This window comes from Epinephelus moara, chromosome 1, assembly GCF_006386435.1.
Source record: "Epinephelus moara isolate mb chromosome 1, YSFRI_EMoa_1.0, whole genome shotgun sequence".
Lineage (NCBI taxonomy): Eukaryota > Metazoa > Chordata > Actinopteri > Perciformes > Serranidae > Epinephelus > Epinephelus moara.
The window spans coordinates 7665073-7681946 of record NC_065506.1 but is presented as its reverse complement, the minus strand read 5'-3'; the positions used below and the strand labels follow the sequence as shown (position 1 = coordinate 7681946).

The 16874-nt window shown below is 41.4% G+C and overlaps 1 protein-coding gene across 2 annotated transcripts in view; it reads right to left on the bottom strand.

The window, feature by feature from the left end:
• znf536 (zinc finger protein 536) overlaps positions 1-16874 on the bottom strand; it is a 242856-nt gene that overhangs the window by 49917 nt on the left and 176065 nt on the right. For both annotated transcript variants that reach the window (XM_050045695.1, XM_050045705.1), the window contains 2 exons: positions 16048-16206; positions 3361-5127 (listed from right to left, as the gene is read on the bottom strand). In XM_050045695.1, the coding sequence (XP_049901652.1) occupies positions 3361-5127; positions 16048-16206 (1926 nt within the window). The remainder of the gene's footprint in view (positions 1-3360; positions 5128-16047; positions 16207-16874) is intronic.

Sequence of the window (16874 nt, the reverse complement as noted above, 5' to 3'; positions counted from 1 at the left end):
GTTTGATAATGTATGGCTATAGATAGGTCTCCACTGCAGCCAAGTATTGATTGCGTTAAGCACATCTACAGTACAGCAAATGGTGCGGGTTCATATCAATCTTTACACAGCGCACTGTACCTCAGTAACCAGATACCTTGTCTGATTACACAGACCTCAGGGCCACTGCTGCTGTTAATGACATTTATTGATAAATCCAATTCCAGGGCCAATTTAGGGAGGTGTGGTTTAATACTACAGACGTGTGAATATGTGTGCGTGGATCCGTATATGTGTGTATCTGTTATGTGTCAGAGTGCAAGTAGATTCATGTGCATTGTAACCCTTCTCCCCTCCTCTGGGTATACTAATGAAGAGACGGCCACTCCAGACGTGCGGCGCGTGCCCTACAACAGCTCCCACAGATTCAAGGGAGAATTTCGATATTAATGATTTATGCTGTATTTGCATACAAACCTAATGCAAACCCACTCCAGATAATCACATTTTGCCAGGTCTGAATTGAGTTTTACGGATGTCTTTGCTACCCCCACCTTCTCCACCCACCTAAATAACAGTGGAATGTGTGACTGTTGCTCTTCACACTGCGGGTGACCCCCAACACAAGGGGTTTACAAGTGGACACATAAAGAGGGACTGTAATAGTGCATTTTACTATGAAACAAGAGTGTCTATTTTCTCATCCAGGATTTAGCATACAACTGCAGTATGTGTAGCAGAACTGGCAGCAGTCACAGTAGTAGTTATAGTAGTAACAAAAGTGGTATCAACAACAGTGGTAGAAGTAACTATAATTCAGTAGTTCTGAGATGCTATTTCCATTTTATACAACTTTATATAGCTGCGTCACTACATACTAGGGACAAATATAATTTTTGCTATGTTTATTTGGCCACAGTTAGATATTTTTGCAGATAAAACTTTACATTACAATAATCTATGATCAGTTTTTAAAATATGAGGCCTTGTTATAGAATAAGTACTAACAGCAATAACAGTATCAATAGTAATCATATAATATAATAGGAAATATTGCTTAGTCTGCATACATTAAATACTTAAGGTACACTTTGCAGATAATCATTATATACCTTTACTTAAAAAGAGTTTAAATGTATAACTTTAATTTGTAATGTAGCATGGAGTACTCTTCTACCTCTGAACAGCAGTAATGGTCTTAGTGGTATGAGTGGTAGTAATTTGATGATATTCTTGAAAAACTAGTAGAAATAGAAAAAGTGAGCATCAACCATATCCATAACCCAACAAGTCTTCCAACCCATATGACCACGAGTCATTAGCTCCTACCATCTGATTTGACCTACAGGAGTGTTTCCTATACTTGCTCCCCTACCGACGGTGAGGGTTTTTTTTGGTTTGTTTGTTTTTTCCAAAAGATGACAAAGGCATGAACTCCCTACCCTGCCTAAGTCTGCCTCTGATTCTCTTACCCTAATATTCTTCCCTAACCCAAGCCAATATCACTCATCCTACCTAAAGTTCACAAACCCAACCAACAAGGGTAATGACTTTTAGCCAATCACCATGCCTTTGCCATAAAAAAAAAACAAAAAAACCCCCAAACAAACACAGTTTTAAACACATGGTTTATGTGGTTTATGTTGTGAAATAATCACAGTTTGGTTAGATTTAGGTATAATAATACCCTCTGCAGTATAAGCCTGTCGCAGGGTTAACAGTAACACACAGACAGTCTCACATTCATACCTATGGACAACCAAGAGCCTCCAGTTCACTTACTTCATGTCTTTGAACTATGTGAAGAAACCTGAGCTTTCACTGAAGGTGTGTGGTGAGAATGACCCCTCATACCACTCTTGCATTTTTCTTTCAAAGTATCATTCTGGTTTCTAGTGTCTTCAACTTAAACTGCACTACACTGATATGAGTACATAATCTTTCAAATTCTGTAAAAGTAGCTTGTAGGAGATCTGTCAAACCAAGTACAACAGCTTAGTCATATTCATATTCATATTCAAGCAACCACAACATGTCTTGATTCTACTCTTGTTTCCTACAATGTTATATATTTTCTATAGAAGAAGATCTGAGTGTCTTCTGCCAAGAACTTGGATAAATAATAACATGCTTGGTTACAATGAACACCTGACTCAGACTAGGACAAACTAACAAAATGTCAGAAGTCTTTTGTTCCATAGAGAGAGCCTTATCTATAAAGGTCAAGCATTCCTAGTTGCAAAAGGGGACTTCCCACGTCAAATATCTTGCTTTAAAAAGCTCTCTGGTGAGACAATAAGTAGAGTTTTCTTGCACAAAGGCATTTCTCTATGAAACATATACATGTATATTTATACATCAATCTTGAATTGGTGTTAAGCTATGCAGAGAGCCTGGCTCCATGACAGCGGGTAACATTTTGTCAGATGGAAAGGTCAGATTAACACATGTAGCTGCATTGCTTCATTAACAAAAGGGTCACTATTATTATTATACATTATGTACCTTCTACTGTACCTTTATGAATGTATGACTGTAGACCTGAGCTAAATATTTTATTGGCAAAATAAAAATATTAATGATTGTGGGTTATCTATTAGGCCACATTTAAGCACTGGGAAAAAGATCAAAAAGGAATTTATTTATTTAATAACATTTCTCTTTTTGCATTTTTTGTCTCTAAGTCTGTGCATCGGAGCTCAACTCCAACTTTGGATTTTTACTTTCTTTCTATGGAGACACTTTAGCAACTACCCCTAAACTGCAAAAGAGCATTGTAAAGAAGAGAGAAAAAAAAGCATTTCCTTCTTCAGTCTCAAGGAGCGGCTGTAACCTTAGCAGAATCATGAAAGTTGACAGTTCATTTTTCACAGGGTCATAGATCGACGAGTCTTATAAAGTAATGGGCTTTTGGGAGCTGGCTTTATGAGAGCTAAGATAGTTAAGAGACATGTGGAGGAGATGGCACGGGGAGCTGAGGTCCTGCTCTTACTCATCCAGGGTTATTCCCTCCATGCTGTGGAGCGGGAGGGAGGCGCTGCACTTCCAGTAATATAAACGTGTAATAAAGATTAATCTGTTGCTAGTCGGCAGGCTGATAGCTTCTAAACTTGCTTGAAATAAGGCTGAAATCACTTCAGAGCCAATCTCAAGACCTTTAGTGAGTGTCTGAGATTCCTTTGTGGGTGTCAGGGAAAAAAATGTATATGTGTTTGTCTTGTGTGTTCAGTGTTTATGTGTATGCAGTGCTGGGAAAATTGAATTTGTGTTTCAAACACCTGTGTATTTGTGACTTTTTATGCGTGTGGTATGGGTGTCTGTGATTATATGTGTGTGTGCTTTGCAGCAGTTACAGTGCCAGTAGGGGTTAAACACACTCACCAGGTGCATCTGGCCTCTTCATGCCCCCTGTGGGTGCTCCGCCTGCTCCGCCTCCTAGGCCGTTGAATGCAGGGAGGTTATCATTGCTGTAGGCTCTGAGGACAGACAGCATGTTCATCTGCTGCTCTAGGTGGGTCTGCTGCTCAGCCTTCAACAGTCCTGGGGGGCCTCCAGGAGACAGGAGGGCCAGGCCCTGCTGCCATTGCTTCTCTAGTGGCAAAGCTTGGTTCTTGGATTGGGGAACCAGAGAAAGCGGTGTCATGGCAGAGGAAGATGCTGCCAAGCCAGTTCCGCTCCTTGGGGGAAGAGAGGAGTTGTCTTGGAGCTGTTTAGGGTGGTTCTGGAGGTGGTCTGAAGCTGGACTCCCTCCTTCCTCTCTCTCTATGTCCATTTGCCCATCCTCATCTCTTTCCTCTTCCTCTTCAGCCACCAGCCCCTCCTCTTCCTCTTCATCAGAGTGATTCCGTTGCTGCTGTCTCTTGGGGGTGGTTGAGGGGGTCTCACTGGCACTGTGAACCCCAGCCTTTACAACCTCTTCATCTGATCCAACCTGTTCCTCTTCGGCGTCTCCGCGGGGGCCCCTTTCAACTATCTGGTCATCCCCAGCTGAAGGTGCTCCTCCAAAGGTCTGGGTGGGTAGGTCCAGACCCTGCTCTGTTGTGCCTAAATACCCTTGAAGACCCTGGTTGGCTCTTGGGGATCCATCATACAAGCCACCAAACCGCCTGTAGAAGTCACTCTGAAAGGGATTGTAAGGCTGGTCCATGTGGTTGTTCCAACCTCCCTGGCTTTTCTCACCATCTCTGTCTCCATCTTTGTCAACGGCCACTCCAGAGGTCTTGGAGGAGTGAATGGTGGAGGTGGTGGGAGAAGTCTCTCCATGAAGCTCCTTGCCTGTATCAGACCGCTGCTGTTGGGCCTTACCAAGATGGTTGGCCTGGAGGTGCAGAGCCATGAGCTCCAACGAGGAGGTGGAGAAGGAGCAGAAGAGGCAGCCATGCCATGCCACATTATCATGGATGGTGACTGAAGAGCCGGGGAGAGATCCAGATGCAGACTCAGGCCGGACTGACACAGACAAATCAAGTGGTTCATACTGGGACCCAGGTTTGCCAGGCTCTGAGTTCTGTTTGGCGTCGGCCTTTTCTTCTCTTTCCTGGTCAGCTGAGACAACCCGCTTTGCTTTGGGCTCCCCGTTGTCATGGTAGCACTGGGCCTGAAGGACTGGACTCTGGTTGTCTTTCATTTCCTTCTTCATGGAGCTGAGGACAAAGCTGTCCATGAAGGCCTGGAGAGAACCTTGAAAGTGGACTCCATTTCCCATCATGCTTTGGTAAGCCCTGCTCAGGTCGGAGAAGCTATCTGTTGCTGTTGAGACCAGCGCGGATGGGCCATCAGCAGTTTTCATGTTCTCAGCTGAAGAGGCAGAGTCAAAGCGGCGGTCTCCACGCTCGCGATCTCGCTCGTGCGGTGACATCATGCCGGTCGATGCCCACTGATGTGGCAGCAACGGACCCGCCCTGAAATCTAGGTTGGGAGGCATGCCCTTGAAAACATTACGGAGAACATCAGGTCGGGCAAAGATGCCGCCACCGGTCGTCTTTCCATGATCTTCTTTGTGGTCGGAAGAAGGGGTGTGGCAAGAGGATGGGCCTGAGGTGGTGGAGCCATTTTGACGCTCGCGGTGGTGGCGCTCCAGGTGGTACTTCAGACTGGCAGACTGGGTGCCGGCATAGTCACAATGAGGGCACCGGTAGGGTTTCTCTCCTGAGAGGCCAAGAAAGAGAAAGGGAAACAGAAAGGGAAAGACAGGGAAAACAGTGAATAATTAACCTGATTATTAGATTGACTGGATATCAAGATCTATTTATTGGAGCAGGGAATGTGGACCCTAGGGTCATGTAACCTCCCCGAACAAAGAAAATTAGGTCAAATGGGTAGAGCTCACAAAAAAGATATGCATTTCATTAACTACTATAAAAAAAGATGATATTTTGCAATTGCTTCACTTTTAGTTGCCATCAAAACACATGCAATTTCTAACTGAGGATAAAGGAATAAGTGAAAAATGTAAAATAATGGAAGAAGTTTAGGAAGAAACATAATAATAAAGCACAGAATGAAATAAACTGCAACACAAAGTGATAATGAATAGGATCCTGCATATAATCAACAATCCCATGTCTTTGCTTTTCCACAGACTTCGGCTCTGCTCCGTTAGACGAGTGTTACTGCATGTGTGTGTGTGTGTGTGTGTGTGTGTTGGGACGGGGTAGGGTTGTGGAGTAGGCATCTGAATATGGGTCGATCCAGCTCGATCCAGCCCCGCCAAGTGAGCCATCATTCACATCAACACCATAAAAAAACATTTCACCATATGGTGCTTTCAGTCCACTACAAGAGATAATATTTTCAGCTGACAACAAAACTGTCTCGATACTATCTGTGTTTGCACGAGTAGGGGCTTGGGCTGAGGGTGCGGCTGGGCGTGTGTGTATCTGTGCGTGGATGTGTGTGTGTGTGTGTGTGTGTGTGTGTGTGTGTGTGTGTGTGAATGCAGTGGGGTCATCATGCCTCTGTTCTGGCCTTGTTTGCTGTCAGGCCTGGGCCTTGGCGATGAGAGTGCAATTTCTGGGACATTCCCTATTTGCAGTTTATCTTGAGGAGCATAAATCAGCCACTGCATAACATCTCCCCGACCACTGCCACACGGTGGAACAAAATATGGATGATACACTACGATGCAAAAATAAGTCAATAAGTATTGAAAAAAAAGAGAAAAGAAGAAAAGAAATGTGTCTGCGACACATGTGAACCACATGTTTGTTGCAGTGAAGCCCTATGATAAAGAACAATATGATTCACTACAGGAGACACAGATCAAAGAAATTTATATTACGGTAAAAAAGGGGTGATTCTGTTGTGTAACATTTACATATATTTATTTATGCTGCACATCCATATTAATGAATATTCTTGATAATGGTATAACACCAGCATTATTCTGCCAGAAGTGGATCTTCCATTGGAATGATACTTATGTTGAAATAGAACACATCCTGCTAGCAATTATAATAGGCTTGGAGTCTGAGCCAGATTTGGATTCATTAAACAATGAACAGAGAGGGGAAAAAATGCTAAGCTGGATTTTTTTTTTTTTAAATATATACATATAAAAAGTTCCCAGAGTGGAATTTCTGTTAGAGGGATAACAGTGACTGTGTGAACAGAGAGGGGGATTGGTGGAAAAAGAAATGAAAAAGGGATGGTTGTAGTGTTTTCTGTGTGTATGCACATTTCTATATATACAGCATAAGGCCATAAACTGTTTAGATTATACACATGGAAACCATTTTATAAAAGGAAAAAAAGGCATTGTTACGCAAGGCTGGTTTGAATGATTTAAGTCGGGCTGTGTAGTAAATCATGGATATAATTAGCAAATGGCATACTGCTCAAGTAATTTATCATTATTTAGAGGGCACCATTCCAGAAAAAGACTGCGATCTGCAGACCTACTGCAGAGTTCTCAAATAAAGGGCCACAAACACCAACTCAATACAATATTGATACAGGAGAGAAAGGAATAGGAGGGTATACAAAAGAAAATTGAAGGTGGAAACGCTGAAGATAGGAGAGAGAAAGACTAAGAGAGACATAAAAAAAAGGGAAAGAGAGCGTGCAGACAGTCAGATAGCCCTGATATCTTTTCTCTTACGCTAGAGTGGCTATGAAGCATAGAGTATATTTAAAATAAACCATACGAGATGAGCTTTTAACCCAATAAGTGCTTCTCCTGTGAGCTGCCGAACAGAGGCTCAGTGCTGATTCAATAAGGAAACGTCCCTGATGCAAATGATCATTCTCAATTCCTCTAACTGGACAAAATGATATTCTAGGAGCCAAATTAGACAGAAATTAGACTGATCTGATCTTTTTTTTTCCTCCTCTGTTTTTTCCTTTCCTTATAAGAGGTTGTTAATGTTCATGGGGGGAAAATAAAGATTAATGTACCATCTACGTATCTAAAATGAGAATGAAAAGCACAGAAGATTGTATGTTTGACACTTTCTTTTGATGTTTACTAAGTAAGGCAAACTGAAAATAAATACACATGCCCTCAGAGAGCCATCAGTTGATTCCAGTTTTCCATTAAAATTAAGCATTTAAATATATCTGGAGCGAGCGAGACAGACGACAAGTGCATTTCTGCATCTACTTGTGTTTACGTACGTGTGTGTGCACCATTTGGAATGTGTGTGAACACATGTTTATGCATGCTTGTCGGCCTGAGCCTGTGTGTATGTATGTGTGTGTGTTTGTGTCTTAGAGGGCCATTTGGACTGGCTAAGACATCTGCTCCATCATACGTCAGGGGCCTGGTGTGACATCTGGGGAATATACTGTATCCTGCCTTGCAACATTACACACAATTTACTGCTAAAGGTCATTATGTACCCGTTAATCCACTTTTAATTGATATCAGCGCAAACAGCACAACCTCCCAGCCACATGACAGATCACTGCCGCCACAAAACCAGAAAATTGCTATTTGGGAGTTAAAAATAGAACGGTAAACTTTTTGCTGTTGTCCGTCTTGGCTTTGCTGAACTACTTTGGACATTTTGTTCCTGCCAAAGGTGAACAATAGAAGGGGGAAAAGCTTAGCTTTGACTTGAAAAACTAGAGTTCATAAAATCTAAGTGACACCTTTGTGGCTATAAATCATCCTCTTCCTGATTACTGCACTGGGATCTGCTCCTCCATAGTATGTTTACACTTCATGTTGCATGTACTGATTTCATCTGGCTTTGTGTGAATTGTGACAGCACCATAGAAACAAGTAAAGATAAATACCCCAAACCTGTACAGAGGGGCAATTAAAATGGCTTAATAGATATGACATACTGGAAGATGAATTTCCATTTGGCCGGAAGATTGGAAAAAAAAAAAAAAAAACACCAATGGGATGTTTGAGAGACTGTATAATGGATAGAAGCTGTTTTACATCTGTTTCAACTATATCTGCTTAAGTTAGTGGTTAGCGGTGAATTGAGAATGACTCTAATACTGTCAGGGTTAACAGTTCAATAGCCTCAGAGGGGAAAGTGACAACATAGATGCAATATGCACTTGGGAACCTTTGATAAATGTATCCACACAATGGCAAAAATAATACATTAAAGGATAAGGCTGGAATTATTCAATATTTTTCTTATAGCTGATAAATCCCAATAATAGAACAAGACCAACAACATCTAACTGTCTTCCTAAAGATGTAAATCTCCAGACACAGCCTCCAAATATTTAGTTCTGTTTGAGTGATAAAAAGAGAGGGAAAAAAGAGCAAATAGTACATGCGTTGGGGACTGTTTTAGCTGTGGATTAATACGTTTGGTGCTCTACTGAGTATTGACAGCAGGGGGTTGACTGAAAATATAAATATATATTACAATTACTGTGTTCATTTCAATGATTTAACATGTAACATGGCCAAGAGGAGTACGATTTATCAGGCGTTGACTACTTGGTCGTTGGTCTTGATTTTTTCATTGCATTTGTTAAAAAAAATCCTTAAAATATGAGGCTGGTGCTGGGTTGAGCATGCTGCAATTACAGCCCAGTAGCCAGAGGAAAATGTTGGCATTGTACATTTTTGCAAACCACGGATACGTTACATTTGTACATTTCATATGTATCATATTAATGTTTTTAAAGTGACAATTATGAGCTGACTTTATCATCAGGAGATGGAGGGGATGATGGATAGTGTAGCAACTAGGTGAGATGCCTGCCAAGCTGAATTCCACTGTTCGAGAGCAACAAAAAACAAAACTATTTGTTTTTTGTGTTTTTTTTAGCCACCAAACGTAAATGTTTATTTGGGACCCATTGCTGTGTCACCACCAGTGACAGTGCCACAAAAAGTGGTTGTTTTGTACCAAGACATCACTGCAATTCCAGCCAAGATAGTTCCCAAAAAAAGCCATTGTTTTTCACCAAGACATCACATTTCCATCAATTCAGCCACCAAACCAGGCATTGTTAACCCAAAACGTGATATTTTCCTAACCACAACCAAGTGGTTTTTGTGCCTTAACCTAACAACTTGTTAAACACAGTGCTGAAACATTAAGTTTAAAAGTACCTGCTACACTATAACATACAAACTGAACATATCCGTGCTTTACAGAAATGTACAATGCCAACATTTGGTGACTGGGTTGTCAATTAACAGTTCAGCTGCCAGAGAGGGGAAATCACACTATAAATACACGCTGTATGCACTAAGGAACTTTAGATACAAGTGTGTACCAATGCCAAATATAATATACTGAATTTGGCATTGCTGTTGTATTGTAGATACTCTATGATAGAGATAGGAAATGGAGAAAAAACTAGAAAAAGGGAGCACTTAGAAAAATGTATTAAGAGGGAGATACTCCAAAAAAGAGGAGAAAGGGGAGGAAGAAATGAAAGGAATGGAGAGGGAGATCACAGGTCCCTCTTGATTCATCCTGATTACAAGGTTAGGTTAAGGTTAAGTGACATGGGCAAGTCCTGCCTCTCCCCTTTCTCTCTCTCCCTCTCTTTGTCTCCCCCTCTCCTCGTTTAAAGGTGAGCAGGGACCCTTATTGGTTATGCGGCCCTGCCTGAAGTTATGTGTGGCTATTGTCAAGAGTGAGGACCTTTTTATTTTTTACACACAGCTGCTTACTGCTAAATAGTGCCTTGTCCAGAAGGGGACAATCTGGGCCTCTAATTGCTGTCACTGAAGCCTAGATTCATTATGTGACTTTCCCATTAAAATGTGAGCATTAATTTGTATAATGAAATATCACCCTCTGCAGTGTGTTCATTAGCTGTGGCCCCACACTGTAGCACCACAGCCGCACAATGTTAGCTACCTAGAAAACTGTGGTTAATTTTGCTAATGGATATTTTCCCACTCACTGTTCAAGAGGAAATTAATACTGTAACATTAGCTCTTTAACTTTTGGAGAAATTTAAATTCACTTCATTCCTTTCAAGCTGGTGTTAGCCGCTCATTAATCTCCGTGTTGCGTTGCACAATGCTGCCTCGACTGGCTTGGTAAGCAACTCCATTGTGTCACTCACATTGCATTAGGATGAAGGGGAGCTCCACTGTCATCTGTGAATTTCTCTGCATTGTCACCAGAGCACAGAGAGGATCTTTAACCGCTGTAAAAGTCATGTTGTGGATGTAATCAGGGTGTCACAGAGGAGCTGGTATGATTAGGTTATAGGAATGATTTAAAGGCCACATGTTGGGGATGCATCAAGCTGTTTTTCTCAAGACTATGCTAAAGCTGTGCTTAGATAGGCCCACAGCCAGAGATACATTCCATTCCAAAAGACAACATCCAACCTTTCTCACTTTTGCTCCAAGATGAGGGCTCCATATAAAACCTTTTATTTTATTGTATTTCCGAGATATGAATGGATAAATGTAAAATATACTGTGTGGATGGAATTAGATGGACCTACTTGTCTGTGTGTGTTTTGCCAAATGAGTTAACGCCAGGCCTGGGTTGAGGTCTCTGCTTCCTCCAAGATAAAATATGACCCTCATGGGTGTCCTTACTGTACTACTCAAAGCAGACATAACTCAGCTCTTTCACCACCAGATAACAGACGCCCCAGAAAACCACCACTATCCCCAGCTACTGTAGAGTATAGCCGAGGATGGCCTGGCTGTGACCTGGATGCGCTATTTAACATAAGGATCCTAATTACGTGAGTATACACCAGACGTGTTAGCATGCTACAGTTTAAAGCTCTTCCTCTAATTCCTTTCCAGATCTGAGGTACAGTGTGTGCCTATTAAGGAAAGCAAAAGGGGGTTACTGTACGGGGGGTCTCTTATTCTGCCTTTTAAGTGCATGGAGGATGAAGGGGGAAAAAAGCAAGGGAGACAGAGAAGGAGAATAAGAAGAAAAGCAAGCATTGATTTTTCAGCGTTTTAGCCTCGGCTTCTCCAGTGGCACTCAAGGATTACTTCGCTGTGAAGTGTAGAAACTAACAAAAAGGTCAGGACGGTTGGACTCAGATTTTCAAGAACATCTAGCGGAATTGAGGGGTATAAATCTTTGATTGACAGAAGTGGAGATGGCTCTAAATGACTCTCATGAAATATGTTTTTTTCTGTATCTTTATTCACATGATAGTGTTGGGTCCAAAAATCAATCAGAAAAGCACAGTTTTACAATTATTTTTCTTAACAGACCATTTACGTATTTGACTCAAATATGACATTACTCATTATCATATTAGTGCAGGACAAAAAACAGAAACCTTAAAGACACCCCTCAAGAAAATATACATGCATGTTTTTAGCAGTTATTAGCAGTTAGCAGTTAACATTTTTCTTTAAGTCCTGAGGGTTAGGGTTAGGGTTAGGGGTCCCTGGGGGGTCCTCAGAGTTACTACAGGGGGGTCGCTAAATTACCTCTTGATAATTTAATTAAAGTCTTCATGTTTTCTTTTTTTTTTTTTAAAAAAAAAAAGTAAAATGTGTCTGGAAATTTACATTAACTTGAATCCAACATATTTTTAGCGAAGATAAACTGGCCTTTTCATTAAACCTAATGAGTTTATAGTACACAACATTAATGACAGGCTGACTGTGCCCTTGTGCAATCATATGAGCAAGCCAATGCTTAATCACTGTATGGCAAGTTGTTGTTTTTTTCCAACATATTGGCCGATTAGCTACATTATTGCCAATGTGTCAAATGTGTGGGATTCTTGTGAGCCACAATGGATCATTTTGTAACTTTTCGAGCAAGAGACTGTCATCGGCAGAAGTTAAGGCTAAGGTAACTACCCATGCTACAGCTGCTGCTGACTTAGCAGCTACAGGCAAGTGACAATGAGAGAAGTCCAATTCAATTTATTTTACAATATATGTAGTAGGTGGTCCCCACTCTGTCAGCTAATGGTTCCTTGGCCTGAAAAATGTTGAAGACCCCTGCTTTAAGTTATAGATATTAAGCTGCAGTATGATCTAGGTGATCCAGGTAACCTGTAGCTGAGGAACTTAATGCCTTGCTCAAGGATGCTTTAATTGGACAAATGGATTGGGTCCTCTCTTTAAATGCTGAGTTCAGCACCTACAGTTACCACACAAATACTCTGCACTTATCAAAAATAAATAAATAAACAAATTGAAGCAGCTCTATACAATATTCAGAGCATATCTATGATTCAGAGGTTGTCTACACATGGCTCTCAATATGGAGGTGGCTGAGCTGGCAGCTAGCAGGAAACAGTGTTAACAGCGTGTTCACAGTGTTAACAAAGGCGATAGTACTGACAGAGAATATCTGAAGGGAGGACCAGAGGGTGACGCTTATGCAATGACACTGTCCTGATATCAGTAACTGCCATATGAACGCAGTGCAGAGTGGCGGATATTAGCTAGATTAGCTAGTGGGATATACACATGCACTAACATGCACGGGCAGCCATACTATATACCATAATAAAGAGCAGCTGATTACAACTAAGCAGCATCCTCCAGGGCTGAAAAATTAAGCCAATGCAGACATGCCAAAAACTGCAGTTCATCGAATGGCCACTTGAGGCATACTCAAAAATCAAGTCAGTCCTTTTGGACATGTTAAAACACCCAATTTGACAGACGGAAAAAAACGTGTTAATAGTCTGCTACTAAATGGTTTTGGTGTCTATAGCTCAGTTCAACATTCATGACAACTGTACACACTGTCACATATGGACGTTTGGTCATGGACTTTTCACGTCCAAACATGAGGTGCAAGGTACCCTGGGTGTGTTGGTTGTTGACCACCTGGGACGCCATGTCAAGTTCTGCCTGTTACATGCATTGCCTGTTTTCATAATACATGTACAGTTTGCATACAGTCTCTTTCAAAATAAATGCACTACATCTGAACAACTGCAAATTGACGTGCACGTGGTTACGCTTTCCCGTCGCGCGTGGTAGGGTTTAGGCAACAAAATGAACAGGGTTCGGCTTGACAACTGCAGCCATGTCTGGGACGCCTCGCGATGTTCTAATAGAAAGTCTAGCTGTTTTGACTTTCTTTTTGTCGTTCACAACTTCTCCCTTCACAACCGTCACTTTGACCAATAGGAACACAGCGATATCTGCTGCTGTAGACAACTGTACGTCAACAGCACCCCAGCGTGAAATAGCAGAGGCACTTTATCAACCTGGTGAGTACTGCCATTAGCATCAAGCTAGCAAACAATGTTACTTCTTCATACTTGAGACGGACATAAAGTAAGAAAATTAAATAGTGGCTTTACTTACCACAACTGCAGAGGCTACCAGCTTCATTTGACACAGACTACATTATAAACAGGCCATTTTAGTATTTATTATTCCCTCTGTATTTTTATGTTTACTTTTTATCCGCTCCCATTTGCCTTGATAAAGTTAATACCACCATCATTAACAAGAATAACCTGATAACCTGATTAGCTTGAGTCAGTTATGAAGTTGTGTGGCTTTAACTGTGAAAATGTGATGATTTCATGCTGTTCTCTGATATGTATGTTGTTGTTTTTTTAATGGAACTTCTTTGCAAAAAGAAAATGGCTCTGTTGTTGAATCCATATCATATCTCAACCATAGCTATTTTGCAATACCACAATCTTTCCTTAACCCTGACCGTACTGTATTAGGTATTGTAGAAAGCAAAAAATTGAAAAACACTGGCAGTGAATAAGATTCAGGGTCTTATACTGACATTCTTGTCTGGTGATATGTGGTTTACTAACATACAATTATTCAATCAATCAATACAATCATCAGTTAATAGAAAATAAATATAATCCCCACTAACTGTACTCCTGATGGCAAGGTGTCCAAATATCACAATCCACTGTTTCCAGTTTGGAAATACTAACTCCCTGTGAGATGAACTGAGAGGCTGCTGGGAATCACCTTACAAACTTACACTTTACACACCAGGCCCAGCAGCCACAACCAGCCGTCCTTGTTGTAAGGTGACCTCTACATGGTCTAATTGTGACTTTAACCTGGATAGTCAGTGGGGCGTTCATACCTTGCAGAGGGTTAGATCTCTGGCTACTGTCCACAGTCCACATCATTACTCTGACTGCAGCCTTAACCTCCCAGCAACAACCAGCAGACAGGTTAGCACAGGAGGGCCTGAGCCCTGGTTGGTGAGATGTATGGGCAGAGAGCTCACAGCTCACAGGGTTAGAACGCTTGACTGAGAAATAAAGCTAAATCTATTAGGCACATCATCTCACGCATATCCCTAAACTGTGGACAGGCCGGCTTTGTTTTGGCTTGAAAGTTATTGAGAGTTAGCGAGTGTGAAATTGCCCTCTGAGTGATGTCATTGGAGGACACTGAACCCTTGTTGTGTTAATTAGAGCTCAATGAAATGAGTATGAAAAAACAGAATAATAACGGCCTTAAGCCTCAACGAGGGACACTGTTCCGCGTATTCCTACTCGTGAATAGTTTTATTTATTTGTCTTTATGTCAATTTGAATAAAATGCATTACAATCAAACATCTGATAAGACTGCACAGAAAATATCTCTAGGATTACATCTCGTGGACTAAACAGGATTATGATTTAGGTGAGAATTACAGTTTGTTACTGATGAACTGGGATCACTGGGTTTTTACGGTTCTGCTTATTTTCAGGGCATTGCTGTACTGTGATCTGGAAAGTGTGACCATCTGTGTGCTTCAGTTTGATGGAGGTACTTTGTACTCTTCTTTCTTTCTTTCTTGATTTCTTTCTTTCTTTCTTTCTTTCTCTCTTTCTTTTTTCTTTATTTCTTCAGTAAATATGTCTTTCTTTCTTTTTCCTTCCTTTTCTTCCTGTCTCTTTCTGTATTTCTTTCTTTCTTTCCTGCCTTTTTTTCTTTCTTATTTTTTTCCTTCCTCCCTGCCTTTCTCTCTCTTTCTTTCAAGATTGGGAGGCACATGCAACATCCCACGATGTTGTCCTTCTTTCTTTCTTTCTTTCTTTCTTTCTTTCATAGGAAGGTGTCTCCTTTTTCCTTTCGTTCTTTCATTCTTTTGTGAGCAGATCTTTCTTTCTTTCCTTCTTCTCTGCCTTTGTTTCTTTCTTATTTTTTCTTCCTCCCTTCCTTCCTTTCAGTCTTTCTTTCATGTTTTCGTTCTTTCTACCTATCTTTCATTCTTTCTTTGATTTGTGAGCAGATCTTTCTTTCTTCCTTCCTGCCTGCCTTTGTTTTTATCTTGTGTTTTTTGTTCTTTCCTTCCTTTGTGTATTTCTTTTGAGTTTGGGAGGCACATGCAACGTCCCACAATGTTTTCTTTCTTTCTTACTGATTTAATATCTAGAAATGTATCTTAAGGTATTTCTTTTTTGTCTGGCACCGTAATAAATCCAGTTTAGGGGTTCCTAGAGACAGTAAATGTAGTATCAATTACAAAACCAATACCAATACTAGTCAATTAATCTGTATCATATCCATCATATCAGAGGGAGATTGACACCAATATCTAATCAGGCCAGTATTCATAAACCAATATGTCAGTCTAACCCCAGAAGCAATGTCACTACATGTAGTAAAGTAAATTTTGCATGAAGTGCAATAAATGTTTAATAGCTGGAGATATGCACTCTATGCCTGCAGTTGGCTGGGGAAGGGTTAGTGGTGCACTGACCTGTGTGTATCCGCAGATGGACTTTGAGATGATGGGAGGTGCGGAAGGACTTGCCACAGTAGGGGCAATCCTTGGAGGACGAGGCCACACTCCGCTCACGATGCTGGGACAGAGACGGCTGAATGCTCCCCGCTGCCTTCCCCAAGTCCTCCCCAACATCTGGAGCGCACACAGAGACAGCACAAGGAGGGAGAGACAAATGGAAGGTGTGTTGAGTGCCACTTCAAACCAGCCCTCCACACATCATAACACAACACGTTTTTTTTTTTCTTTCTCCTCTGTCTGTCAGTCATTGTCCCCCGTTTCCCTTGCTCAAATGTGCGAACGCCACACAAAGTCAAACGCATCAAACGGGCTCACGGGCCGTGCTATTTTCCTCCCTGACAGAACGCTGACAGTTCATAAGCTTTTCAGTTTCTTTAGAAACACCATAGTCCTGAGATACACCCCCCCTTTCTCAACTCAAACACACACACCCTCAACACCACCACCTGCACCACCACCGCCTCTCCTTTCTCCTCCTGTTTTTCTTTTTTTATCCTTGCTATCATCATCATTCCTATTAAGCATATGCTGGATTGCAGTGAAAAAATTAACAATGCAAAATAAGACAGAAAGAAAGAAAGAAGAAAAAAGAGAGAGATAGATTTGTCTATGTCAGCAACGCAGGATCTCCTCGCATCTCTTCCTGCGACCTGATTTTGACAGGTAGCTGTCAGAGATATGATAGGGTGATAACGGTTTTGACCCCGCCCTCCGCCACTTCCTCCGCGTGCCAAAAAACGATGATGCACAGTTTAGTGCAACAGCAGTCTGTTATCAACACA